The sequence below is a fragment of the Buteo buteo genome, chromosome 10 (assembly GCF_964188355.1).
Source record: "Buteo buteo chromosome 10, bButBut1.hap1.1, whole genome shotgun sequence".
Classification (NCBI taxonomy): domain Eukaryota; kingdom Metazoa; phylum Chordata; class Aves; order Accipitriformes; family Accipitridae; genus Buteo; species Buteo buteo.
Genome location: NC_134180.1, coordinates 21664077 through 21690515, shown reverse-complemented (window position 1 = coordinate 21690515; position 26439 = coordinate 21664077). Strand labels below are relative to the sequence as shown.

Genomic DNA, 26439 nt, shown 5'->3' with positions numbered 1-26439 from the left:
CCAGTAAGAAAGCTGGAGGGGCACAAGAAGTTGGCACAGGACACAGCCAGGGCACCTGACCCAAACTGGCCAACGGGGTATTCCATACCACGGGACGTCCCATCTAGTGTAAGAACTGGGAAGTGGGCGCAGGGAATTGCCGCTCGGGGGACTAGCTGGGTGTCGGTTGGTGGGTGGTGAGCAATTGCACTGTGCATAATTTGTACATTCAAATCCTTTCATTATTGTTGTTGTCATTTTATTAGTGTTATCATTATCATTTCCTTCTTTTCTCTTCTATTAAACCATTCTTATCTCAACCCATGAGTTTTACTTCTTTTCCCGATTTCCTCCCCCGTCCCACTGGGTGGGGGGGAGCGAGTGAGCGGCTGCGTGGTGCTTAGTTGCTGGCAGGGGTTAAACCACGACACCATACTATATTGTTGTTACATATTAAGAGTTACTTAGTCGTGCTCATACAGGATTCAGAATGACACTTAAAAACTTCTCTGCAGTAAACCAGATTGTACCAGATCTCTTTAGATGGTAACATTTAAAAGAAAATGTATGGGAAAGGAAAGCAAGCCAAAGACTTCTTGAGATTTTTAGGGCTCCAGTGTCATGTCAGTTTTAAAGACATAGATCAACAGACCAATAATCTTAAATGTCATAAAAATTTTGCTAACCCAGAAAACAAATTTGTATTTGTTCTTGGTTTCTAGTCTACAAATGAACATATGGTTATTTTACTTATTGCTTTTGTAATTAAGAAAAAAAGTCTTGACATCCGAAAAAGATTCTTGAAAGATAACAAAACCCCATCCTCAAAGCCACCATAAAATTGGACTTAAAACATGCATAGAGAAAAAACAAAAGGCACATGAGCCCAGTTGCATGATAGCTGGGAGGAGTTGCTATTTTACAACAGAAATATTTAATATTAATGATTGTCTTCCCTTGTGCTCCTGGGTGACTCGGAAGGATTCACAGACTGCAGTTTCAAGAAATGCAACAACCTCAGCACTACTATAAAGAAACTCCTGTTCTCTCTCTGTCACTTATCTTTTACCAGCTTTGGCCTGTACAGACTCACTGAACAAATATATCTCACAACGTGGCAGGAGACCAACCCAGAAAATACACATAGAGAATCTACAGAAAACTCCTGGCTGATGAGCTGCACTGGCTCATGGAAGTTCAACGAGCAGCTGAGCCATTGCAAGAGAGGAACAGAAGTATGAAGTCAAAAGGAGACAGGTTGGGAGGACCAAGACATCCTCTTCTCATCATCATCAAATCATCAGATCAGCCATTTTCTTGAGAAAACATTATCAGTCCTCAAAACATAGCTTGTGAAGTTGGATCTCTAACTAAGGTTAACCTCCTCCAATGTGAAAGTCACCTAAACTGGTATTACAAATCCCCCCAAAACATCAAAACCAGTTTTCTTGAGCTTATCTATTGACTTTTAATTTTAATTTCTTTGTGACTATTTCACTAGTTTTTCAGTCACAATACCTCAGTCCAGGCAAAACTGAACTGACATGAAACACGAACATAAATGTCTACAAGAAATGTTTTGATTTTGCTAAGCCACTGCACCTGACTAACAGACAATACTAAAACACAAAGAAGATATTCTAATTTTAAACTCTTCGAAAGTTACTTTTGAAACATATATTCCATGCCATCAAGTGGCATAACTAGGTTCTACTATTTTAAAATAGTGAACACTTCTAGAAATCGCTTTCTATGCTGAAATTCATGAATTCTTAGAGTCACTTCAGCACACCTTCCTTAAAGGCAGCAGGTGAAGGAGGGGGAAGACTACAAAGTTCCTACACCTCTACAAAGAGGTTTCAGGCTTAAGAAAACAGTAAAATATAAATGCTTCAAAGAAAACTACAAAATAAAGAAGACTTTTCATTGTTAACCTTTAATTTTCTGGTTTTGTTAGCAAGTCTAACATTATCCAAATTTTCTGATGTACCTTCTGCAATCCCAACTTAAAGCTCAACAAAGCTCCTCTTGGCTACTTACTTTTAAACACAGTGTCATGCTTCAAAAAGGGAAGTGGGGAGTGGAGGGAAAAAAAAAAGCAAAAGAAGCAGAGCAAGCAGACAAATGCTCTGAAACTTTTAAGCATCCAAAAGAACAGCAATTCTGGGAGAACCTCATCTACTCACATGAAACAAGAAAGATGAAATCCCTTGAGTAAGGGTAAATCTGCCTTCATCTTAAAAAAAACCCTCTCTAGATTCCTATCAGGATAGTTTCCTCCTGCCACACAACTACCCTTCGAAAGTTATATCAAGGATTTTCCCTGAGGTTCTTTGCATTAAGGCTATTCTGTAGCCACAGCCTACTGATCACTAACAGTATGCTTCATTAAGTAGAAATCACAACCTAAACCAGTGTCTATCAGCCCTATCAAACTATAAAGACATTTGGCAAACTACTGCTGATCATTGTATCATGAGAATGGTGGACGCTGCTTGGCAGGATTCAAGAGCTGCAGAAGGCGAAGAATGAAGAAAACAGTATTAAAAAAGACCAAGAAATAAAGTCATCTACAATAGCAGGAAACAGCAAGGTGATTATAAAAGAAACAAATTAAAGATTATTATCTGCAAAACAGAAGCACATGTACAGTGTAGCCAGGAGAGCTATAGATATACCTAATGTTTCCATTGTTTTCCGTATTTCTGTATTTTTAGCTAGAAGTGTGTGGAGACTTCTTTATATCCTGAAATTTACATACAAAACACTTCTGCATTTGTGGGGGGAAAAAAACCCCAAACCAACAAAAAAATCCAAAACACAAAACCAACAACCAGTCTATGTGTCAGTCTTCATAGAAAGCCTAATAATTTGCCCTTTGAGATAAATGCTTTGTAATTAATACATGTAGGGTTACACTTCTTGTTTGGACTGTTACATTTATCACTGTTTGAGAAGCAGGTCTTGGAAAAGAGCTAAAAACATTTATTAAACACTCCTACTTTCATTCTGGTTACTTTCTCTTGCTTGCAAACAATATGCACAGCAGCCTGCCAAAGCAAAGCTAACACGAAATTTCAGTACTATTCGGTATTTAATAAAACACAACAGATTACATAAGCAAATCCAATTTTTCCTGTAATTTCTCATTTAAACTCACCTTTCCGATTTAAATACTTAAAACTTCCATGCCAAAATGGTCTGCAAATTCTTAAAGGAAAGTATTATCCTAGAGTTATACTGCCCTGGCTGCAAAGCATTTGAGAAACACAAGAAATAAAAACCAGACCAAACCAAACATTTCTTCCTAGAATTTGTTGAAAGTGGTTTCAAAAAAATAATTTGCTCATTCTGCTGAGAACATTTACCACGTAATTATTGCACAGACGAGTGAGTCACTCTTATAGGAGAGGGCTGACAAATGAGTAAGAGCTTTACTCTTCCATACCTGATGATATTTTTGTCTGACTTGACAGATCAAACTGATTTGCTTTGTTAATCATCTTTTAATACACAGTTCCTACTCTCACAGAATTTGTTGAAGTCATTTAATCTTGTAAAATGTTAATTTTTGTATGCATACTAACAAAAATATAGTTTATTTTTCAGTACTAAAAGCTATGTTTCATGACATATCTAAGAAAAATACTGAACTTGCCTTACCTGTTTAGCAAAAAATATTGTATCCAGTCTGGAATCCTGGACAACAGAACCTGCTGGTTCCTCTCCAGGCTGCCACTTGAAGAGGAAAATCAGCCCATGTACTGGCCTAAAAATAAAATTGATAGGGGAAAAAAAAAAAAAAAAAAATCACTTGTACTGATGAAAAATATCAAAGCCAGGAACCTCTACTATAATTTAAGTGTATGCTGGTACAGTAATTCTGTTAATTATTTCTTTCTAAACATAGGGAATTTGAACTGAAATTTTCAGATGTGGTATTTAATTAGGCAGAACATACCTCAGGCTTCTTACCATATATGCTAAACAATCCCAATCTGAATTAGCATTTAGTCAGTAATTTTCAAAAGTCAGGTCCAGTTTTCCTGGTTATTGTAACTATTACAGTTGTGCAACACTCATCTGAATTTTGTTAGTAATAAATCGCTATCAAAACATTTGTCAATCATACAAGAACTAGAACTAAAGTTTTGGTAATTGTTTTAGGCATAAATGAAATGTTCAAAAAGGAGTTCTCATGAAACTTCATGCTTTGAGTTATCTCTCTGCGAAGTAAGAGAAATACAGTTTTCTACTAAAATTGTGTCTTGCTTTTCAGACTGCATGTCTTGTACAGTAAACACCTTTTACTGCATGTTGCACTGTATTTAGTATTCCCATAAAAAAAAATTATTAGTAAAGGAAACAATTCTTACAAAATCTACAGCTACATTAAAGCAAAACCTTATTCATCATATCAACCTGAATTTAGGGTCATTGCCACAGAGATGCCATAAAAGGTTTATCTGCAAAAGGTAAACATAGTACTGTATTGCATAAGAAACTTTTCCTAAGCTCTGGCGAGAAGTCTGAGACGTCTTTTTAAACAGTGGGTCCACTGAGGGAATTTGAAAAATGCTACATGTTATTATATTCTTTAACTCCTAGTGTTTAAGTACTGTGTATGTGCATGGGAAGGAAGCAAGCTGGTCATCACTCAAGACTAGAAAGATATACATCTGACAGCACAAGCAAGCAAAGTTGTTACTTTATGAACAAAACAGGTAATGTTCTGATGAAGTATCATATGAAGTATATAGTGCAGGCAGCAAATAAACCATTTCTCAAGTAACATTTCTGCCATTCAGGTGTCACCTGTCAAGTATCTTCAGACAAAAATTCTAAAACTACATCTTCTGTACCAATTGCTACATCTTCTGAAAGATTAATTATACAAGTGTAGGATATGTGCACAGAAATAGAATATCGTCTGGGTTAGACGACATTTTCCTTTTAAAATCTTGTATGTGAATATGGATAACAACGCATCACAGACAAAATGGTAAAAGACTAATATCGCCTAATGAGGGCAGGACTGTTCCACATGGTATCAGTCATTGTCAGTTATAACAAGACTGTTTGCCTTCACATACATGTGGAAGTGGTTCTGCAGGAAAAAGGAGTTACAAAAGCTACAAAAGTACAAAGTTACAAAAGTACAGTAAGTTAATTTATTTAAGGCAACAGATGCAATTTCATGTTATGTGAGGAAGAAGGGAGATAAAGCAAGGAGCAGAAGTTTGTCAAAGAATTTATCAAAGGATATAATGCAAGCCAGTGAAAACAATCACTAGAAATCTATTTTCACATTCTAGCTGCTATTAGCATCTCTTTCCAAAACCGGAAAAGCTAGATTAAGTACCAAGGCATTAATAAAAAGTAATTTAATTGCCAGGTATTCAATTAAATCAAAATCCTAATGAACTTCTGTAGAAACTGAAAACAAAACAAACCAACCAACCAAAGAAAGCAAACAAAAAACTACCACCAAAAAGCCACCTGAGTTTAGTACACATTCTTTCAGTGACTTCAGACAAATGTGAATAAAAACCATGCAGATTAGAAAAGTGCCTTACTTCAATTTTTCAAAGTTCTCTGGTTCCAAACTCCATATTTCTTCAACTTGTGCTCCTCTACAACCTGAAACAAGGAAAGATACAGGTTTCTTCAACTACCCCATCTAAAAGGGACGCAGCCAGTAAAGACAGACACATGAAAGAACTATGGTAACTTTTACAACTTGTATGCCGAGGTTATGGAAAAGTCCATTTACAGGCTTTAACACACCTTCACTACAAACACAAACAAGACAAGTCAAGAGAAATTATTTCAGGAATTTCTCCTGTGTATGGTGATGTTGTCTTTACAACACAGATGCATTTAAAAAAGAAGCAGTGGAGATTAGCATATCTTTCATCACCTCATGTCCTTTGCTGTTTTTAAAGACATTGTCAGCTAGTCCAAAGCAGAACTTAAAACACTTAGCTCCAGAGAAAGACCCATATTAGTAGACTGAAAATACCATAAACAATACACTCAAGCAAGACATTTGCCTAAGAGCCCCAAAACTTCAAATACTTAGTACATGGAAGATTAATCTATTAGTTCAATAGAAACACAAAAGGAGAAGCATGCCTGGTCTTCACTTCTGGGAAAAAATTGTGACAGAAATTATAAATCAATGTAACCTAGCATAAAATCATTTTGCTTCTTTGGCCAAAATCCTGTGCAGACTTCTCTGTTGTTATAACCATACGAGCACAGTATTGCCGAAAATATTAAATGCAACTCAACATAAAATTTAATATTCTAAAAGCCGAAACAGCCCCTTCCAGGCTACCCTGCCTACTGCCAAGCACCACAGTTCAGCGTGCTCACAGCCCTTTCTCGTCTGTAACGTCCTCTCTCCTGGAGGCTTTGTAACCGAGTCAGCTGGCACACGACCCAAACACGTATCTAGCCCTCTGCAAGCGCTGGGATTCTCCCCTACGCGGCATGCACTCATCAAGCTCTCCGGCAGAAGGTACGCATGCCCTTGATAATAGGACGGGCTCCTGCCCGCCCTGCCACTAGGCACCCACCGCCCTGAAACCGGGATCACCCCGGGCCGGGGGCCTCACAGCTCCCCTCCGCCGAGAGGCCGGCCGCTGCCCGCGCTGCATACGTGCGGGCTGCTGGGAAGTATGGCACTGCCAGGGCGGCCTGAGGCCGGGACAGCCGCGCAGAGGTCACGAGAAGCGCGTTCATTCCCACTCGCGTCCGCTTACCGCCACGCTGCCAGCTTCCACAGCAGCACCTTTCGCGGCACTCCCGCACCCCTGCGGCAGCGCTCGCTTCGCTGGCGCCGGCTGGCGCGGCGCGCCGGGCCTCGGCCCGAGCCTCCCCTCCGCCGAGCCCCACGTCCCCTTCCCCGCCCGGCCCGGGCTCAGCCCGCCGGGGCCCGCGGTCCCACGCCCTAGGCCGGGAAACCGGGCAGCGCCCCGCGGACGCGGCGTGCCGGCCGGTCTTGCACCCACGCGGGAACAGCCGCGGCCACCGCTTCTCCCTCACCGAAGCCCTTGATGAGCTCCGTGAAGACGCCCGGGTCGCTCTCCATGAGGCACCACTCGCCGGCGCTGCTGCCTCCCGACATGATGGCGCCGCCGGCCGGCTAAGCCGCGAGGCCGAGGCACGCCGCTCCCTTCCCGGCAGGCCCCGCGGTCCGCCCAGCGCCTGTCATCTCTATAGTGAGGCGGGACGGGAGCAGGAAACGGCGGCTAGGACTGGATCCGGGGCAGCCGCCCGCTGCTGGCGACGGCACCGCCGGGGCCGCGGAGGGGCCGCGCTCCGGCCCTGCGGCTCCGCTGCTGTGGCGGTGGAGGGGCAGCGGGAGGAGGAGACCCCCTGCACCGCGGCAGGAAGCGGTTCCGGCTGGGCGGTGCGGCTCCATCCGGGCACTGGGGTGCGGCCCCATCCGGGTCCCGGCGATGCTGTCGGGGCGCCGGCGGGGCGGGGCTGGGCTGCGGAAGACGCGGAGCCTCCGGCGGCCGGAGCGGGACCGGCCCCCCCCCTCCCCTGCTCTCAGAGCCAGCTCCGCCAGCGCCCGCCGATCCGGGGTGCCCTCCCCTCCCCGTCGCCTGGCGGCCACCGCAGCTCCCTGGGGTTGCGCCACTGCTCGGCGCCGGAGGCCGCGCTGGCCCGGGCAGGCCCTGCTCCGCGGCCCCTCCCAGGCCGCGGCCTCGCAGGCAAGTCGCGCCTCCCGGGGGAGCGCTGAGGGCGGGGGGAAGCGGGCTGACCGGCCCCGGCCGGGTAGCGCGGCGGGGATGTGGGCGCCCCCTCGGTGTCAGCCCCGGCGGGAAGCAGGCCGCCTCGTCGGCGTGGATGTTGAAGGAATCCGGAGAGGCCATTTCTGTAAATGGCCACCTCCTCCGTGGCACCTGGGCGTTGGAAACCCCGTGAGGGGATTAAAGGGCCCGTCGGGTGGGGTTACTCGTCCGCTTCACCGTCGTTTGTATTTTTCGTCCTCGTAGAAGCTGACGGCTAAACTCACAGGTTTTCGGGTATCAATTTTAGATGCTTTTTCCTCGTAATTTTTTTCTACATCAGCTAAGCTACCTTTTCCCTCCAGTCAATAAATTTTTTTAAGCAAATAGACCTGGAAGCAAAATCTATCATAGAATTTTCTTGAGCAAGCATGTGGTTCATAGTCTGGTATCTCCTGTATTGTCATCACGCTGGTGATCGTGCCATTTGTGACTTGGGAAATGTTGTCTTAGCGTTCCTGTTTACATAGAGATGCTTATTTTCTGAAGAACATGGACTTAACGTTGTTGCCAGAGCTCTGCTGTAGTGCAGGTGTATTTTGTTAGAACCGTAGCTCAGTGTGATGGTTATAGTCTCCCTGCTTAATGAACCAGAAAACATTCTTTATAATCTTTGGTTTAACCCTTATACAAAATTTTGAGAGCAGAGTGGGAGAATGCAGTTTCTTATAGAACAAAGTGTATATGGTTTTGAAGTATTTGAAGACAATTTGGAGTGTTGTCTTTAAAATATCAATGCATTTTTTTCATAAAGGATCTGACTCGGGCAAAGTTTAATTCCACATGTTTTCACTACAAAGTTTGACTCATCGTTGTTAACATAGTAGTTAAATTTAAGAACTTAAGTTAGAACATCTAGTTCTATTAAAGCTTTGTGCTTTTTGTATTTTTTTTCCATACATACCTGAAAATTGTACTATAAGACATTTTATTTCTTAGAAAAACTAAGGGTGAATTGCAAAAGTCAAAGAAAATAACGGAGGTTAAAAAACTCAGTCATGTTATGGTACAGCAACGTAAAGATACTGACTTACCAATCAAGATGTAAGTGCTGTATAGGCTGTTTCAGACCAGTCAAAGCCATATTTTACTTATAGATTAATTTATATGGTGTTTGAAATATAAAAAAAATTTCACTTAGTGTTTTTCTCTTTCATTAATACGGGTGAGCAACTGTGAGTTTTAGTTCAGGAATTTTTGTTATAAAGTAGCTACTCTGTAATTTTCAAGGCTTTTTCACACTACTGTTTGCATTCAAGTAGCTCAGAAATTCAAAATGCTTGTGGAGCCAGAATATCATTGATAAATCCTCCATGAGTGAAATTCAACTTCACTGCTGCAGCTCAGCAGATGAAGGGTAGGGTTATGGCAAAGCATGTGTTAAGTGCATATTTGCATTTATCCATCTGTGAGAAAGTTGTCTGTGTTGTACAGGTGTTAAAGGAGAAAACAAGCTTGAGGTCTGGGCAGGGGAGAGGGACTGGTTGGAAGGAAGGAATAGCTTTGGGAATTTCTGAGGTTAAAATATAAAACAGGAGTTAGAAATGGTCAATGTGATTTAAAAAGTTCAACACTGAATAAGTGCTTTTCCAGGAGATCCTGGCAAAGTTTAAATTTGATACTTCTAGTGTGGCTGTTTAGTAGTGAAATTACTGGTTTGCATCAGCTATTGCAGATTTCAAGGGTAATTTTTCAAATATAAATTTGTTTTAAAGAATTTATAATTCGTATTAGGATCCAAAAGATTGTTTTTTGAAGCTCTTTTTAAATCCAAGGCAGCAATAAGCCTTTTGAGATGTCTGTTTTGAATCCTAGATTGCTTATCAGAAAGCATTAATAACTTCATTAAAGGTTTCAGAAGACTCATCATAGGCATTTTTAATGCCCTGAGTACTGCAAGTAATTCATTCCATTGTGAAATACTGTGTTCCATCTGAGAAGAAGACTCTGAGGGCTGAGTGAAAATGAAGCTTTACAAAAGGTGGTAATCATAACAGCGTCTATTTTTGTAGCTCATAGTATATTCCTAAGAAGGCAAATTAAAGAGCTAAGCTTCAGAAAAACTAGAAGTGTACATTTGCAACTATCTTTTAAAATATGGGTTTGTCAGAAGCCTATGGATTCTACCATTTTTTAAAATACAGGTGTTAGTGTCAGAAGCCTATGGATGCTAGCACATACTTGTTTTCAGTGCTATGGCTCCATACAAAAGCCTAGTCCATAAAAAGTAAATATAAAAATTATCCATTATTAACATGCGTAAGTCAGGTTTGTTATATGGTGTGATAGAGAAGTGCAGCAGGAAAATTTTTTTCTCTGATGGCTAGCTGTAAACTTCTTTAATACACAACAGTTAACATCACACTGCATATTCACGCATAACAGCATGAACTTTTTCCCTTTCAGGATGATACCTTTGATGAAATACTGATCTTGTGTTAGAGTGTTTTATAAAGAAATCTAGATTTCAAACCAGATAACTGTTATTTGTAATATTAGAAATGTTATAATTATTTCATTTAGGTTTTGTTCCCATTCTCAGCGTGATGATGACAATGGTAGCTAGTTTGTATTAGTGACTATAAAACTAAGCATGTGAGGACAAGTGAGACTCTCCAAGTGAGAATTAAAATAAAATGGACATATCAAATGGAACCTGTGCAAATGGAAAAACATAGGGGAAAAACTAAAATATTCAAAGTAGTGCTGGTATTTCTTAATATAATCAGCAAAGTAAGATCAGAAATGTTTTGTTTAACCAGAAGCATGGTCCTTCCAGTTCAGTTTAAGTCTTGGTAATCCATAGGTGACCTTAAAGTTTTCCCATTAGTCTCATTTTAATGTGGTAATATTTATTATAGCAGGGATATGAAAGATGCAACAAGAAATTATTCTCAAGATTTCATGTATATGGAGATCTCATCACTCATGCATGATCCTTTATGCTTTCCATTCTTATTTTTGCTGCAAGATAATGGTGTTTTTCAGTATCTTTCCACATACCATTTTTTTCTGGTAAATAAAGTAATGGATCCTGACCATGATTTCAGGATTTTTTGTTTGGGTTTTTGATGTTTATTATGAAAAATTACCTACTACTTAATGAAACCAGCTAATTGATATGTATTGAAATAAAATGTATTTAGACATTAAAACATACTGATATGGTATTCATTCAAATACTAGCCTTGTTATTTTCAGTGTATTTGCATGCTTCAGATGTCAGTGAAAAAGTTGGCTCAACTATGATGTGTATTTAAATTGGTTTGGCAGGAAACACAGAATATTTAAACACTAAGAAAAATAGCTGGGCATTGGTGCTCTGAGTAATACAATGAAAGCTATTTCTTAGTTAATTTTTAACTGAAACCTGCATTTTTAAACCAGGTATCAGCATACGTCATCTATTTTTATGATTTTAGCAGCATATAGAATATAATGGGAGCACTGGTGATTATATAATTCTGGATGCAGACAGCACATCGCTGGAGATAGGCAAGATTGGAGGAAGGGTACATTTCTAGTTGCTTGCAGAGAAAAAAAAATTCTATGTCAAAGAGAAAGTAGGGAAGTTGTAAATCAGTGTGTTACCTAAACTGGGGAAGAAAATCTTTGTCTACGTTAGTGACATTTATTTGTGCTAGGTTATCCTGGTAAATGAAGCAAAATGGCTTTTATCTCCACTATCCAAACAAGCATGTCAAAAGTAAATATCTGCAATCCTGAAAAGTTGTTAAGTGGATTTCTTTGCAATGTCATTTGTGTGTGCTCAGACTTCAGTGTGTAGATTTTAAGATCTATATGCAGTTTGATGGAGTGGATTATTGGCCTCTTGGTGCTATTTAGTGTCTTTTTATTGTTTGGTGAGAACTGAGTGTAGGGTTCGATGTTCGGAAGATCTCGCGATGTCACGGAAAGTTAGAGGGTTAGTCACAGCCTTGTGATGTACCTGTAACCCCACCTCCCCTTGTTAGTATAAAAGGAATTAACTGCGCAATAAAAGGCGGAAGTTGGCGCTCACACTGTGTGTGTTATCTGTCTCTTTCCCTGGTCCGGGCCGACCAGTGATCTAAGCGTGGCACCTTGATATGTAGCAAACGCTACAACTGAGACAACTAAATTTATTGTTGTCATATTAATATTTTGGAGGTAGTGATGATGATGAATTTTCTTCCCCTTATCCTGCTGATTTTATTTCACCTGCATTTATTTCAGTTTAAATGTTACGGCTTGAATTTTGCCATGTTAGATGTTCTCCAAGTAAGTGCAGTGTTGTTGCTACAAATAGTACATCTGAACTCTCTTGCAACTCAAGAGTGTATAAATATAAATACTGGAAAAGCTGTGAATTGTTGTGCTGTTTTTTGCTTCTTAACCTGAAATGTAAAGCAGTACAGAATTTGTTGTTATGTCTGTGTTTTTTCTTGGATCTCACTTGAAATGGCAGACTATCTGAGCCTGTAATAAAGATAATTTTTTCTTGAGCTGTTGTCAGTTGTTAAAAAGCTGTTGTCTAAGCCTCACTGAAACCTGCCATATTTAAACTCTCACAAACTCTTCTGACTGAAGAGTTTTTCAGTATTTTAGTTCTTTATTTTAGCATCATGTTTCTTCAGTTGGTCAGTATTATCAATTCTTCAGCAAAATAGAGTAGAGCAAGATGTGAGTTTTGTGCAGTTTAGTATGCAATCCCAAAATCTACCTAAGAAAGAGGTGTAATATATTAGTGGCAAAAAGGTATAACACCAGCCTTGTTTTCTGTGTGCCACTTGTTGGGGCTAAGTAGTTTCTCAGTTGGTTTTAAGGAAATAAATTTGTCACCATTGTAACTCAGAGATTTTTTTTGTTTCTTTTCCCCTAACTGATATGTATTATTGCCCACTTAGAGTATACTCTTATTAAATTTAGGAAGGAAAATTTACAAGTGTATAGATAAGATGTATTTACTTTGCTAAGAAGTGATAAAAGAGTAGAGTCATCAGGTTTTCACAATAGTTCTTAATAAACTTTATTATTCTTTCAACAGACCTCTTGTAAGTGTAAACAATGGAGGACCAGGAAAACCAAGTGCAACTCCTCAGTGAAAAGCAGGTGCCTAACTCTGAAAGCGGTTATGTGTGGCATGTCACCGATATGAATCGACTGCAACGTTTCTTGTGTTTTGGTTCAGAAGGTGGTACTTACTACGTCAAGGAGCAGAAGTTGGGCTTTGAAAATGCAGAGGCTTTAATAAGACTGATTGAAGAGGGTAGAGGTTGTGAAGTTGTTCAAGAAATAAAGACATTTAGTCAAGAAGGCAGAGCAGCAAAACAGGAGCCCTTGCTTTTTGCTCTTGCAGTTTGCTCACAGTGTTCTGATGCAAAAACGAAACAAACGGCATTTAAAGCTGTTCCTGAGGTGTGTTGCATACCAACCCATCTCTTTACTTTCATCCAATTTAAAAAAGATCTGAAGGAGGGCATGAAATGTGGCATGTGGGGCCGTGCACTGAGGAAAGCTGTTGCAGATTGGTACAATGGAAAGAATGGCATGGCTGTTGCTTTAGCAGTTACAAAATATAAACAAAGAAGTGGTTGGTCTCATAAAGATCTTCTGAGGTTGTCCCACCTCAAACCTGCCAGTGAAGGTAATAAATTTTTATTTACCTGAAAATACTCTGTTTTAAACCATTTATACTTATTGTGGAACTATTTTGGAAACCCAAGTACCATTGTAGACTGATGATTTCTTAGTGATAGTATACTGTAAATTGCACCTTAAAAATGTGAGTGGTCATATCAGAAGTTGACCTGTTTATCTTCAAGGTAGACAGAGTTTGTTCCTTCTATTTCTTCCTTATGTCAAGAGAAGATAAAATAATACAATTCTCTCAATTTGTTCCTATTTGCTTACAAATGATTAAATAACACTTTTGTTATTTGGGAAGATCTGTTAGTTTCAAATATGTTAGGGTCCTTACTTCTAAGGAGAATAAGACAGTAATTGAAGCTACTGCTCTAAGTTGTGTGTGATTGACCTTTTTTATAGCTGGTTGGCTGGTCTGAGAATGAAACCTGCTAACTCATTTGCTTGCTAGAATGATAAATGCCAGTATAAAGATGGTAATCATGCTTGGAAAATATTTTTCTTTTCAATAGGAATTGCTATAGTCACTAAATACATTACCAAAGGGTGGAAAGATGTCCAAGAGGCTTACAAAGACAAAGCAGTTTCTGCTGAGACTGAAAAACTCTTAAAGTATCTGGAGGCTGTGGAGAAAGTAAAGCGCACAAAAGATGAATTGGAAGTTACTCATTTAATAGAGGAATATGGTCTAGTTAGAGAGCATCTCCTGACAAACCATCTGAAATCTAAAGAGGTAGGTAAACTTCATTAGCTTTGTATTCTCTTTAGAGTAACACTTTTCAGAGTCTTAAGTCTAGATTTCTGTAAAAAATAACCCTTGTGCTCTTTTTCAAGTTATTTACCCAGGTAGCTAATTTAAAATAATGAAGATCTTCATATAACTTGTACATTTATTTTAAAATACATTTATTTAATGTACAGATGTCAGTTCTTATAGTTTGGGAATCTTATCTTTTTTTGCTTCTCTTTCTTTGATCATAGGTTTGGAAGGCATTGCTGAAGGAGATGTCCATTTCTGTCTTGTTGAGAAATTTAGGAAAGCTGACAGCAAATTCAGTGCTTGAACCAGGAAGTTCAGAAGTGGCAATAGTATGTGAAAGACTGAGAAATGAGAAACTGCTAAAAAAGGTAAGAACTTTTTCATAATCAGTGCCAGCCTTTGTGGTTTTTAATCTCTTCCTAAACTGTGTTTCTTCAGGCAACCTCTTTACAAAATAAAAGGGATGTTCTTTGGAGGAAATGTGTAGTTTATTCTTTTAAAAAACTGCAGTGGAATACCTGCAGCTTTATTTTGAAAGTTGTGTATATAATTTCTCATTTGATATTTTTTTTCCTCCTCTATTTCTGAAACTTTTCTACAAATTAAGTGTATTGACAGCTAGGATCTTTTCTTAAATTAGGGCTGTGGCAAGCTTTGCCTGTTGGGTTCATCCATTGCTTCTGAGTCTTGTAATTTAGAATCAGCAATACAAGCTTAAAAAGTGAGTGGAAGTCACTCATGTAGGATTGATCCTAGGAAATGAATGAAGAAAGTAGTGTAGCAGGTGAGAGGAAAAAGAAGATGGAACAAGGAGACTTTCTCCTTTCAGATTGCTTTACTATCCATCAAAGAGGTAAGAAAATAAGAAGTAGAAGAGGGTTCCCCAAAGGGAGAACAGAATTTTCAGGAATTTTATGGGAGATAGAGAACACAAGTGGCTTTTTCTAATAGTTTTGTGAGTTGGGGAGAATTACAATCAGGACACTTCTTCAAGACTATAGTTGAATTGAGAAGAACAGTAGGTCCTTTTTTTCCCCATCCCACTGCTCTTTCTCTGGTTTCTTCTTTAATCATACGTAGTTACTGAGGCACTGGAGAAGGCAGAGCAAAGATGGTGGCAATACCTTGATGGAAGAAAGACAAGGGACAGGCATTCAGATTTGCAAAGGTTTGCTGCTGGTAGTGATTAATGACGGACACTCCCCTTGAGGAAAAAGATAACAAAATGTTGATAGATCAGTAAAGCAAAGATGTGGTTTAGAATATTTAGCATGTGGCAGCCACTGATTTGGTTTATGTAGGGAAAGTAAAAAAAGAAGAAAATGTTTGGACTATCTTCTTATAGTAAGAGGAAAATAAATGCTGTATTCTGAAAGTAGTTTATTTGTCGAGTTGTACTGTATCTGATACAAAACTAGTTTTAAGTTTGTTCTTCTCCTAGCTCAGCTCCTTTCCCCTCAGCAGGACAGGGACTTTCTCTTACTGTAAGCCTGTGATAGAAAATAGCAGTGGACAATCACAGGTAAAGCTGTGAAATTTCACCAAAATTCTGGTGAGGGCATAAGATAACATTTGGAATTTATTGGAGTATTCTGGCAAGGCAATGAGGTCCATTGCCAATAACTGACAAGTATCAGTGCATACAACAGCTGTGTAAAGACTGCATGAACTCTTCAATTAAAGTAACAATATACTAAAACAGAGATTTTTGTAGTAGGGTCTTAGTTTTAGTTTGTTACTTTTTTTTTTTTTTTTTTTTTTAGGATTTCAGATTTTCAAAAACTTAACTGTTGATTTCTTTTGCCTGTAGGGTAGAATACATCCATTCCATATTTTGGTTGCATTAGAAACCTATAAAGCTGGTCATGGAAGCCGAGGGAAGCTTTGGTGGCGTCCTGATGAAGACGTTTTAGAAGCTTTAGATGCCTCATTTTACAAAACTCTCAAGGTAATATAGTTCTTCAATTTGTTAAGCTTTTTAAGAATTCTCTGTTTTCTGAAAGCTTATTAAATGATCAAGAAAAGTTTGTTGGGTGGATAACAATTTTGAAATTTTATAACAAAAAATCTTAGGAATTGGAATTTTATTAAACAAAGAATCAAAACTTCATGATATATTCAGCTTTTGGCAACATTATTGTCCTAACGTTACCCCGGAAAGAATAAAAAAAGAACCCCACTTCTAGGGTTGACAGCAGAAGAAGGAAGAAGAAATTAATGTATTAATTATGTGTACCTATTTTCTTTTTCTTTTTTCCTTTTAGACAGTTGAACCAACAGGAAAACGCTTCTTACTTGCAGTTGATGTCAGTGCATCAATGACACAAAAAGTTTTGGGCAGCGTGCTCAGTGCTAGCACAGTTGCAGCAGCAATGTGTATGGTGAGGCATTACACTTCTTTTATTTATAACTATTTGCAGCTTCGAGCTGCTCTTTTGATACAAAAGTGCTCTAAAGCTGGTTAGAAATCAGAAGGAAACTTATATATAATATTTTTTGGGCACAGAAGATGTGACCTTGTGCGTCACTTGTAGATGAGATGCTTAAAGCTGCTGGCAACCAAATTCAGAAAGATCGATTTGAAGAAGTTGGTTTCCAGTATAAATCAAAGTGGTCAAGGCTGCTTTTTCACTTATCTTAGTTGAAAATACATTTTAATTTTTTTCAGAAGTAATAATAGAATAATACAGATTGGATTAAGAAATTTTGGGATAATTCTTGTGTGCATTTGAGTTACCAATTATGACCTTTGTATCACGATCACCTTCCCCTCCATTTGACATTCTAAAGCTTCTTGTATATCTATATTATAGAGGAGTCGAACTTTTGTTGGTGTTTAAAAATATTTAGTGTTTTATGTCAGAGGGGGGAGAAGAAATATTAAAGTATTTTTAGTTACAGTATTTAGAGCAGTTAAAAACTCTGATTTTTGCAATGTTTCTGTGCAGTAATATTACAGAATATTTGAAGTGTAGTGTGAAGCGTTAGTGCATATCAGGAGCCGTGGTGACTTAAATAGAAAAGGATATGTGATGTTGTGTGTGTGGTAGGGAATGCCTTGATTCAGACATTAAAAATTCTGAATAATATAACTAACTTGGTTTTGTCTTCCTCTTTCTCAGGTTGTAGCACGTACTGAGAAGGATTCCCATGTTGTTGCCTTTTCACATGAAATGGTCCCTTGTTCAGTGACAGCTGATATGACGTTACCTCAAGTATTAGTGAAAATGTATGAAGTATGTAAAAAACAAAAACAAAAAACCCCAACCAAACAAAAAACCCCAACCAAACAAAAAACCCCAACCAAACAAAAAACCCCAACCAAACAAAAAACCCCAACCAAACAAAAAACCCCAACCAAACAAAAAACCCCAACCAAACAAAAAAACCCCCAAACCAAAACCAAAACACAACAACAAAATAAATTAGGAAATAGTTGTTGCTAATGTCAGAGTTTAGAAGTCTCAGCAGTTACATTGTATTTTCTTTGTAATCGATTCTAGTACTGTGTTTAGTCTGTATCTGTATAGTAAAACACTGGATTTTTTTTCCCCTTTTATTTAGAGGAAGTCCAGGAAATGTCATTATTTCAAATGCCAGATATTAAACATTGCAATTTAGAGTGGCAGCGTTAGGTCACAATGAGTTAGTTTGAAAAGAATATTTTAAAAAATCAAACAAAAAAAACCCTGGACAAAACTAAAATGAAATGAGTAAGTGAACTGTTGTTTAACAAAGAAGCCTCTGTGTGTGATAAATCATGAAGCTTACATAAAGAGTAATTTTTCCATGTTTTACTAATTTCGTTATTGATGTGTTCCATGTATTATTTTTCATTTAAGATTCCAATGGGTACCACTGATTGTTCCCTTCCAATGATATGGGCTCAAAAAACTCAGACAGCTGCTGATGTCTTCATTGTATTTACTGATAACGAAACCTTTACTGGAAATACTCATCCCGCAACAGCTCTTAGAGAGTACAGAGAGGTAAATATACTTCTCACTGTTTATAATTGATGAATACAGTACAAAATAAATACCAGTTCTAAAAATGTTTCAGAGGCTGAACTAGTTGTGGCTTTTTTCGGTAAATAATTATATATTGTTAAAAAATTATATATTCTGCAGTTACGCAGAATAAGTGCACATATTGCGCTAATTGTGCGTACTTAAAACCGCTGAATTGCTTGGTGCACTGCAGTATCAATGAAAATTTGTTTGGTATTCAGGGAATATATAAATTTCTGCATTCTATATATAATTGATTGAATAAGATTTTTATAGTTCTTACAGAATGAAATTTGGCTCACAGAATTAAATTTAACTTTGATGTCTGCAGTAGATACTACAAAGTTTAAATGAAGTAAGGAAGATAAGCCTGTAGGGAAAGTGTCAATAGGATGAGGTGATAGTATCTTGTGAAGAAAGCTCATTATGCTTTAAAGGGGCTACTCTTAAGCTGTGCAGCTTCAGAATTTTAAAATAGAACTAAGAAAAATACCTTCTCCAAGCACATTCTATTAGAAACTCTAATTTAATTGGCAAACAATCTTTTATGCTTTGAAGGAACTATGTTTTAAACCTCAAAAAATACTTTTTGGCAAGCTTGTATGTATGGACATTAATCTTCATATCATGTCCACTCAGTTGAAGTTAATACCAAAAATTGTTAACTTGCCCACTGTGTTTTAGTTTTCTTAGTTGAGATTAGCTCCCATTCTTAAATTTGTTCTTTAAACAAAGAGGTCCTGTACTCTGGCTTTCATGCCACTTGCTTTGCTTTACCTTACAGGTTATTAACTTGCAAATTCAGCTCATTTAGCAGAATTGTCTAGGCCACAGTTGTTGTATTTTTTCAACCAACATTTGGAAATCCTTGCCTTGGACAAAAACACACTCTGACTCCTATCAGATGATTTGATAATAATTATTGAAAGTTTTTACTCTGAATGAACTTCAGAATAGCAAATGCAATGCTTGCATTTGAAATAATCTATGAATCTTAGTATTGCAGGAAAGTTGTGCTAGTATACCTCATGGTATTTATTTCCATTTATTTAAATATATCTACTGCAGGTTAAGTACAATGTTAACAGGCAGTCTGTAATTCTGGTTATGGTGAGATTTGGTCCTCTGGCATGTTTAAGTTACTATATATGTGTGTTCTGATTTTTTTTTTTTGTCCTTTCTCTAGAAAATGGGTATTCCTGCTAAATTGATTGTTTGTGGAATGACCTCAAATGGTTTTACGATCGCAGATCCAGATGACAGAGGCATGTTGGATATATGTGGTTTTGATACAGGAGCTTTGGATGTTATTCGAAACTTCACTTTGGATTTGATTTAATTTTGTAGGTGTTTGCTCTTCCCAGTGGGTCCATTGCTGGCAACAGACTTCACCCTGGGAATTCCCAGCCAAATATACTTTATTAGAATATGGCACATTATATATATATCAGAATGTTACCTTTTTGTGAAGGGAAAACAAGAAAAGCAGATGAGAAATCTCTTTTCTCTTTTTTCCTGTTGCACACAATTTAAAATAACAGTGTGAAGTTTGCTAACAGTAGCTACAGGGTTACACAATACATAATTTAATTCATTTATAATAGACTATAAATACTGAGAGATTTTTAATTTCCCCCCCCCCCCGCCCCAGTTGCTGTGGAATGTTTGTTTGCAAGAATAAATTGGTGAATTACTCTTAGGAAAAAAAAGTGGGGTTAGTATTTTTAATAATGTCAGTTTAACAGCAACTTCGTTGAGAGGGATTTTTCTTTGGGCTTTTTTTAGTCTTTGTATTTTAAACAAATTACTTAAGGTTCAACAGTTTCCATTGTTACACTGCAAATCTACAAAACAAGTATTTTCTGGTACGTGTGAGACCATGTGACTGTGATGCAACATAAAAGTTAGCCAGTGAAATTTTATACTGATAAAACTGTAAGTGAAAGAGCTTATGCTAATCTTTTTCTATCTAGATTATCATCTGGGGTTTCAGGAGTAAAGTGTAATTCTCTTTAGATAAATTGAGGGGCAGTTGCTGTACAATGCAATTTCAGAAGCACCATTTTAGAATTAATATGCTTAATAGGAAGTTCTAAAAACTGGTTTTAGTAGAAAAAGACCTTGGAAATGGCTGGGAAGCCACATTCAGTCCGTGTTACAACTTCAGGAAGCATCAGCACACTTTCAGCCAGAAAGATCAACAAGGGCATGTATCTTGGCCTGCTCTTGAAACCTGAGTGGTAACAACCAGAAACAAAAAGCTACTTTTTCTTCAAAAGAATGCATTCAATGATACAGAAACAATCTTCCTAACAGGAGAGTATTTCATTTTATAAAACCTGTTTGTAAATAAATGTTACTTCTGATTTCGTAAATTAATTCAAGCTAACATTTTTCAAAACTACCTCCAGTTTATAGGGACCAGTTCTTAAAAATGTACAGTTGCCTCCTTCATGTTCTCAAAATCTTGTTAAAGAAGTGATTGAAACTGGATTTTTATTTTTTTTTCTAATCTGATAGTAAGAGTGTGAGTCAATAAGGAGAAAGCTAGTGAATATCTTATCACTTTGGAACAGGAGTTGATAGCAATTCATGTGTATATGTATTTAATTCTCTGTGTGTGTTTTTATATATGTGTATATAGGGGGGAAGTTAAAAGATCTCTTTAGTAGATCACAATCTTAGAAGAAGAGAAAAGTTTTTTCGTGATGCTTTTACAACTTCTCCTAAGACATATGTATGCCAGTCTCTTTTATGCTAATTCTGGCTGTTTTAAACAGTGAATTTGATGTTAATTTGAAAATAATTGCAATTTATAAAAATAACCCAGTTGTGGTAAATGACATGTAAGACCATATTTTTCTGCCTAAACCCCAAGCTTTTAAATGTAAAATTTGAGTTCATATTATACTTTTGATACTTGTAACACTTTTCATTATGCCTCATACATATTGATTATAAATTCAAAGCTCTCATTCTGTAGGATGGATATCTCTTTTGGTGCTAAAATGTGAGGTGACATGTTACTGAAGGTATTCTGCTACATACTTATACTCTACCTTAATGAATAAATCAAAACAGTGAAGGAAGCATTTTCTGACATTAAAACCATGGCTTAAAGAACTGATGGTAGGAATGTTACCTTTCAGCGGACATGAATGTAGTTACTTCTGAATCATCACTGCTCTTAACGGTACCGCTCTGATAGAATGCTTGAAGAATTCAGGACTGCCACCACCTTGTCAGGTGACATCTAGAAAAAACAAGTGTTCCTATAAAAGCTGAGACATAGCACTTTGAGTTTGAAAAAAGAAAATTAGCCATTTCTTATGAAAATTTTCTTACCACTTTTAGTCTCCTTTCTAAATAACACCATGAATATGGGGAGTTAACTCATTTGCTCAGTACATGTTAATAATTATTTCAAGTAAATGCACTGATGTTTTGGGCTTGGTTTTGGTAGTAATGTGTTTTAAATTACACAAGTCAAACATCTGATTAGGTGTTTCCTTCTAAGCTAGAGATGTTGAAAATAACTGATAAGTATCTTTTGCAAGTACTTTTTCTTATTTGGAGTAGTATTTGTGAAGTAATAGGAAATATTTTGGACTAAATATAAAATGAAAACTTAAACAGGTATTTCAAGTAACTTTGTGCAGTTAATTGCAAAAATTTACTGCAAGTAAAAGATTAGACTAGTTACTAACAGATTGAATGAACGGTTATAGTAGTGTTGCATCTTTGAAAGCGTTTCAGTTTAAAATACAGTTCCTTGAACTAGAGTGTAAGTGAAGATGAACTTTTCAGTAGAACTTATAGAAAATGTAGCTCCCTGTAACTATTGACACTGGATAGCTATGCACCATGTTAAAGATAGTCGTCCATGCTGGAGTATATAATATGCTCCTAAATATTTACCGTATCTCTGTACTAAAAAATCTTGTTAGAATTAGAATATTCTAAGTGGTTTGGTTATCTGAATCTGATGTAAAACTAGCACCAATGAGATCATGTTGTTATCTGTTCCTCCTTTAACATTTTCATAGAAAGAGGAAACTGAAGTAAATGCTGACAGCTGAAACTTTATAGTGTGGTGACCTTTTGTTTCTGTCTGGTTTTGTTACTGTCTTACAGTAAGGGGCATAGAAGAATGATGCTGCATATTCTTTTTCCATAGATTGGATCTTTTTTATCTGCCCGTATACTGAATTTTAGGGGACAGCATGACTCATTTGCCATAATACAAATTTATCCTGATTTTAGTCTTTAGTTATTAAACTGATAATTTCCAAAACCAATATCTGGACATCTAAAGAGGCAATAATTACTGCAATGTTTTGGGGGGAAAAAAAAAAAGTGAGCTAAGACAAAGTTATTAAGCTTAAGCATTAGTTCAGTAAACAATAAATAACCTACCCTTTCACCAAAGAGGAGACACTGACTCTTTCAAGTTAGTAGTGGTGTTTGCATTGGAGGAACACTTTGACTAACAAAACAAAAATGGGGCTATAATTGTGCATTGCAATTTACCAGTAAAAATTGAACAGGGACAAGTTTAAAGATAGTCAATTTTATTCAAAACATTAATTTTAAAAAAAAAAGTCTAAATGCAGAATGCAGTTGTAGACTGGGTGAATGCAAGTTTCCTGGTATCTAACAGAATTAATAGGCTTTCAGTTTGACTGCCATTTCACTGTGACCCCCTTAACAGTTCTTCAGTATTAGACTATTCTGTCTAAGACTACAATATTCAGGCACTTTAGCTTTAAGAAAGAAGTAAAGGATGTAATGTTTGGAAGCACAGCAGAGGTAAAACACTCTTCTGTAATGAAGGACTGTAATGAATGAACATCAAAGGTCAGGTTTCTTCATGGAAGGGATACAATCGACAATGTGGAGAGGGCAGAAGGCACACAAGTTTTCTTAAAAATCATGCAATGCATACATCAGCTTTATGTAATAAATTGAATAAAGACAGTAATAATTTTGCCAAGAAACAGAATTTCATGTCAGGAAATTTAGACCTGTAGCAAGGAGGAGGAGAGTTCGGGATGCTTGTAGAATTAGATTACAGGCAAAATATGGGTTCTTCACCTACATTCCTATGTGTTTAAAAAAGTGAAGTCCTAAAGTAGGAGTAGATCTGAAGTCAGCAGGGCCAGCCTAAGTGCCCACTATGTGAATAGGGCCACTAATAACTGGCCCTATAATACCTTGCTGCTTAATACCACTGTTAAACCTGTTTGTTAAACATAAGTCATTGGGGGGGTTGTGTTGGTTCATTTTCACTGTTGTTGTCTAATTTGGGCTGATAAATTTGGGCTTTAAAAGGCTATTCAAGGAAGTATATATTCTTGGCTTTAAGAATACATCAGCAGTTTTGGAAATGTATTTTAATAATGCTTCTGTCTGTAAAAACACTAGGAAGGCATCTTTCTCTATTGCAAGATGCTGTGCTGCTTAATCACGTACCTAACGCATAGCCACCGTACCAGAAGCATTAGTATTGGTTCCATTTATTTTGTTTCTTGTATTACCTTTTTGCTTTGCCCTTCCTTTTCACGGTTACTGTTGGCTTTTTTTCTCCTCTCCCATCTCTTTGTCACCTCAGGCCTATATTTTAATCTCTTTTCACATGCAAGCTTTGGTCCATTCCTTTTTTTTCCCCTCTCTCCTTCTGCCTTCTTGCTGTCATTGAGCATGCTAGCTTAGCTAAATAACTCAGACCAGAACTGATGTCATAGTATTTATCTTAATTTTAAGAAACTGGATAATTTTTTTCTTTCCTTTGATTATATAAATCTCTTATAAAACATGTAATTTGCTGTATCTATCAGATTTGTTGGTAAAACTTAGTGTAAAGATAAGTGACAAAAGTATACTTTATTTACAAAAATCCAACATCTGTGTTTTGAATGCGTGTTTTATTTTTATAAAGTAACCACTTAAAATTGGCTTTTCAAATTTAAAGCTTTTTTCCAGAATTAGTTCAGTGAGTTGGAACTTTCCATTCTGTTAAATATTATCAAGCTGCTATTCTGTGTAGAATTAGGGAAACATTTAAATTAATATTCTGGATAAATAGGCAGCTTCTTTGCAGTATTGATTAGAGAAAATCTTCAAAGAATAGGATGTAGAAGTAAACCTAAGCAAAGAATCATTTGTCTTGCTTGTGCTTTTAATTTTTTTTTAAGCATTTCATTAGTTTATAGGTTTATTTTGCTATTTGCAGTGGTTCATAGTGGACAAATATGCTGTAAGCTGTTTTAATGACTTTACTGCTGGAATGGTAGAGATTTCATCTTGCTGTGACAGTATAGCGTACAACATTGCTGAGTAAGAGTTATGGGGGAGAGGTAAAACACTAGGACAGTGTATTATGTATGTGCTGCTCTGAGAGCTAAGATTTAAGATCAGCTAATTTCAGCAGAAGGTATGGTGTCTTTAAATATGTGTGCTTACATTTGGATTTATAATTTTGATATTGTAAAGTGTGGTTTCTTTAGGTATTTCTGCATTCTGAATTTAAGTTTAAATATATATATATTTGCATATATATGTGGTATGTTAAGAACTTTTTACAAATGCTTCATTAATAAATAATGAACATAAATAGCTGTTTTCCTAATGTTACCAGCTTTTCAGAGTTAAGCACAACTAGTTACAAATAAAATGTATTTTCTGTTACATTCTCCTATAAAAGTGCAGTTCTACTCTTTAAAAATGAGTCGTATAAAAAAGCAACAGATGAGCGCATTTACAGCTCTGTCTGCTTAATTAAGTAATTTGTTGTTTGTTTTCAGCTTCTCATGCTTAGTGGGAGCATGGTATTTAAGCTGGATGTTAGCAGGTATGTCTTAAGTGTAACTACAGAATCTTTTAGTGGATAATTTTTAATATTCAGATCCCAGGGCAAGCATTATTTTAAGATAAAAAGCTTTGTCCTGGAGACAATGCTAAGCAAAAAATATGGAAATTTTTAATTACTATTTTTGAGTCCCTCCCCCCTTTTTTTTTTCCAGAGTAGAACCACACTTTTAACAGCCATATCATGTTTAAATAAGTTAAACATAACATGGCTTTGTGCCATCCAATAATGAAGGCACTGTCTTGCTGCTACTTTATATGAAATGATACAAAAATTCATGAGAAACTATTTGGATAGGGAGCCTCAATATTGGTTAAAAAGAAATGTAATTAACCCTTTGAGTACCTTAAGACATATCTTCTTTAATAAATGGGCACTCACTTGAATCTGCGGGCATATGGCATGTTTTCTCAACAGTTGGGATAGAATAATTGCCTTAAGTGACAATGCCCTGGGATTTCTGAGACTTAGAACTCAAAGGGTTATTTTAGACTACTGTTTTGGGACTTTTTTTTTTAAAACAGGGAACAAAATGAAAAGGTCTTTCTTTGAAAAATTCCTTTGCAAACTATTATTATTATATGATGGATTTACCAGCTTTCAGGTGCAAAATTATTGTTAATCTTCTGAGGAAACATAACTGGCCTAAGAATTCTACACAGAGAAAAAGAATACTTGGTTACCACTGTATGTGCAAAATAAATTGCTTTATTAAGTATAAATTTAGAGATGCACATTTGTGTGTCTTTACCTTGATGAGCCTGTCCCTGTAAACAAAATTTTAATAAGGCAGCAATGAAAATAGCAAAATATAGTAAACCTCAATAATAAAAATATAACAAAGTCAGTGTGTTTAATTAGCTCATTACATGTTGAAGATGCACAGTTCAGACAACTATATATTAAAGACTTTCTACAAATGGTGCAGTTCAAACTTATTTCAAACCTGCATCACAAAAACAAAGCTGTCAAATTTATGAGATGCTTTTATGGTCCTAGTTATCTGGAGTTGAAGATAAGTGTGACACTTTTTTCCCTTGAGGAGAAAAAAGTTGTTTAGGTGCATGCAGCGCTGAAAGCAGTGGAAATAACAGGAGTGTTAGTCACAAGAAGTGAATAAAAATTAATTGACTAATGTTTTTATTCTGAACTGTGCACCTTTAGTAATGTAATGGTCCCTCTTACTGATGAATGGGATATCATTTTCTACTTGCACCTAAACTTTCTTCAAATAACTAAGAGTCTTGACACTGCCTGGTCTGGCTTTGGATGTACATTTTACTGAAACAATTGAATTTAGACATTTCTTTTAAACATCTAACTGCAAGTTAAAATCGCTAGTAAACTGCATTCTGACTGTAGAATTTAAGTACTAAATAAACTCTATGCATATTA

At 37.0% G+C, this 26439-nt stretch overlaps 2 protein-coding genes across 10 annotated transcripts in view; one reads left to right on the top strand and one right to left on the bottom strand.

Annotated features, from left to right (window-relative positions):
- UCHL5 (ubiquitin C-terminal hydrolase L5) overlaps positions 1-7339 on the bottom strand; it is a 20499-nt gene extending 13160 nt beyond the window's left edge. The window contains exons 1-3 of one of the 2 annotated variants that reach the window (XM_075038907.1): positions 7030-7339; positions 5556-5619; positions 3643-3748 (exon numbers count right to left, since the gene is read on the bottom strand). In XM_075038907.1, coding sequence (XP_074895008.1) covers positions 3643-3748; positions 5556-5619; positions 7030-7111 — 252 coding nt within the window. In that variant the 5' untranslated portion in view covers positions 7112-7339. The remainder of the gene's footprint in view (positions 1-3642; positions 3749-5555; positions 5620-7029) is intronic. The other variant, XM_075038906.1, reaches the window with a different exon arrangement.
- On the top strand, positions 6392-26439 carry RO60 (Ro60, Y RNA binding protein). Of its 8 annotated transcripts, XM_075038904.1 has the most exons (10): positions 7465-7703; positions 12808-13407; positions 13919-14139; positions 14388-14534; positions 15977-16114; positions 16431-16547; positions 17289-17402; positions 18009-18155; positions 19363-19441; positions 21326-26439. In XM_075038904.1, exons 2-10 carry the CDS (start codon positions 12828-12830, stop codon positions 21379-21381), a joined length of 1599 nt encoding a protein of 532 aa, XP_074895005.1. In that variant the 5' UTR covers positions 7465-7703; positions 12808-12827; the 3' UTR covers positions 21382-26439. The 8 variants fall into 8 exon arrangements, 7 of the variants coding, with proteins under 7 accessions (XP_074895004.1, XP_074895005.1, XP_074895000.1 ...); XM_075038903.1 differs by lacking the exon at positions 7465-7703 and adding an exon at positions 6392-6502 and having other exon boundaries at positions 19363-26439; XR_012652035.1 differs by having other exon boundaries at positions 7468-7703; positions 17289-17395; positions 19363-26439.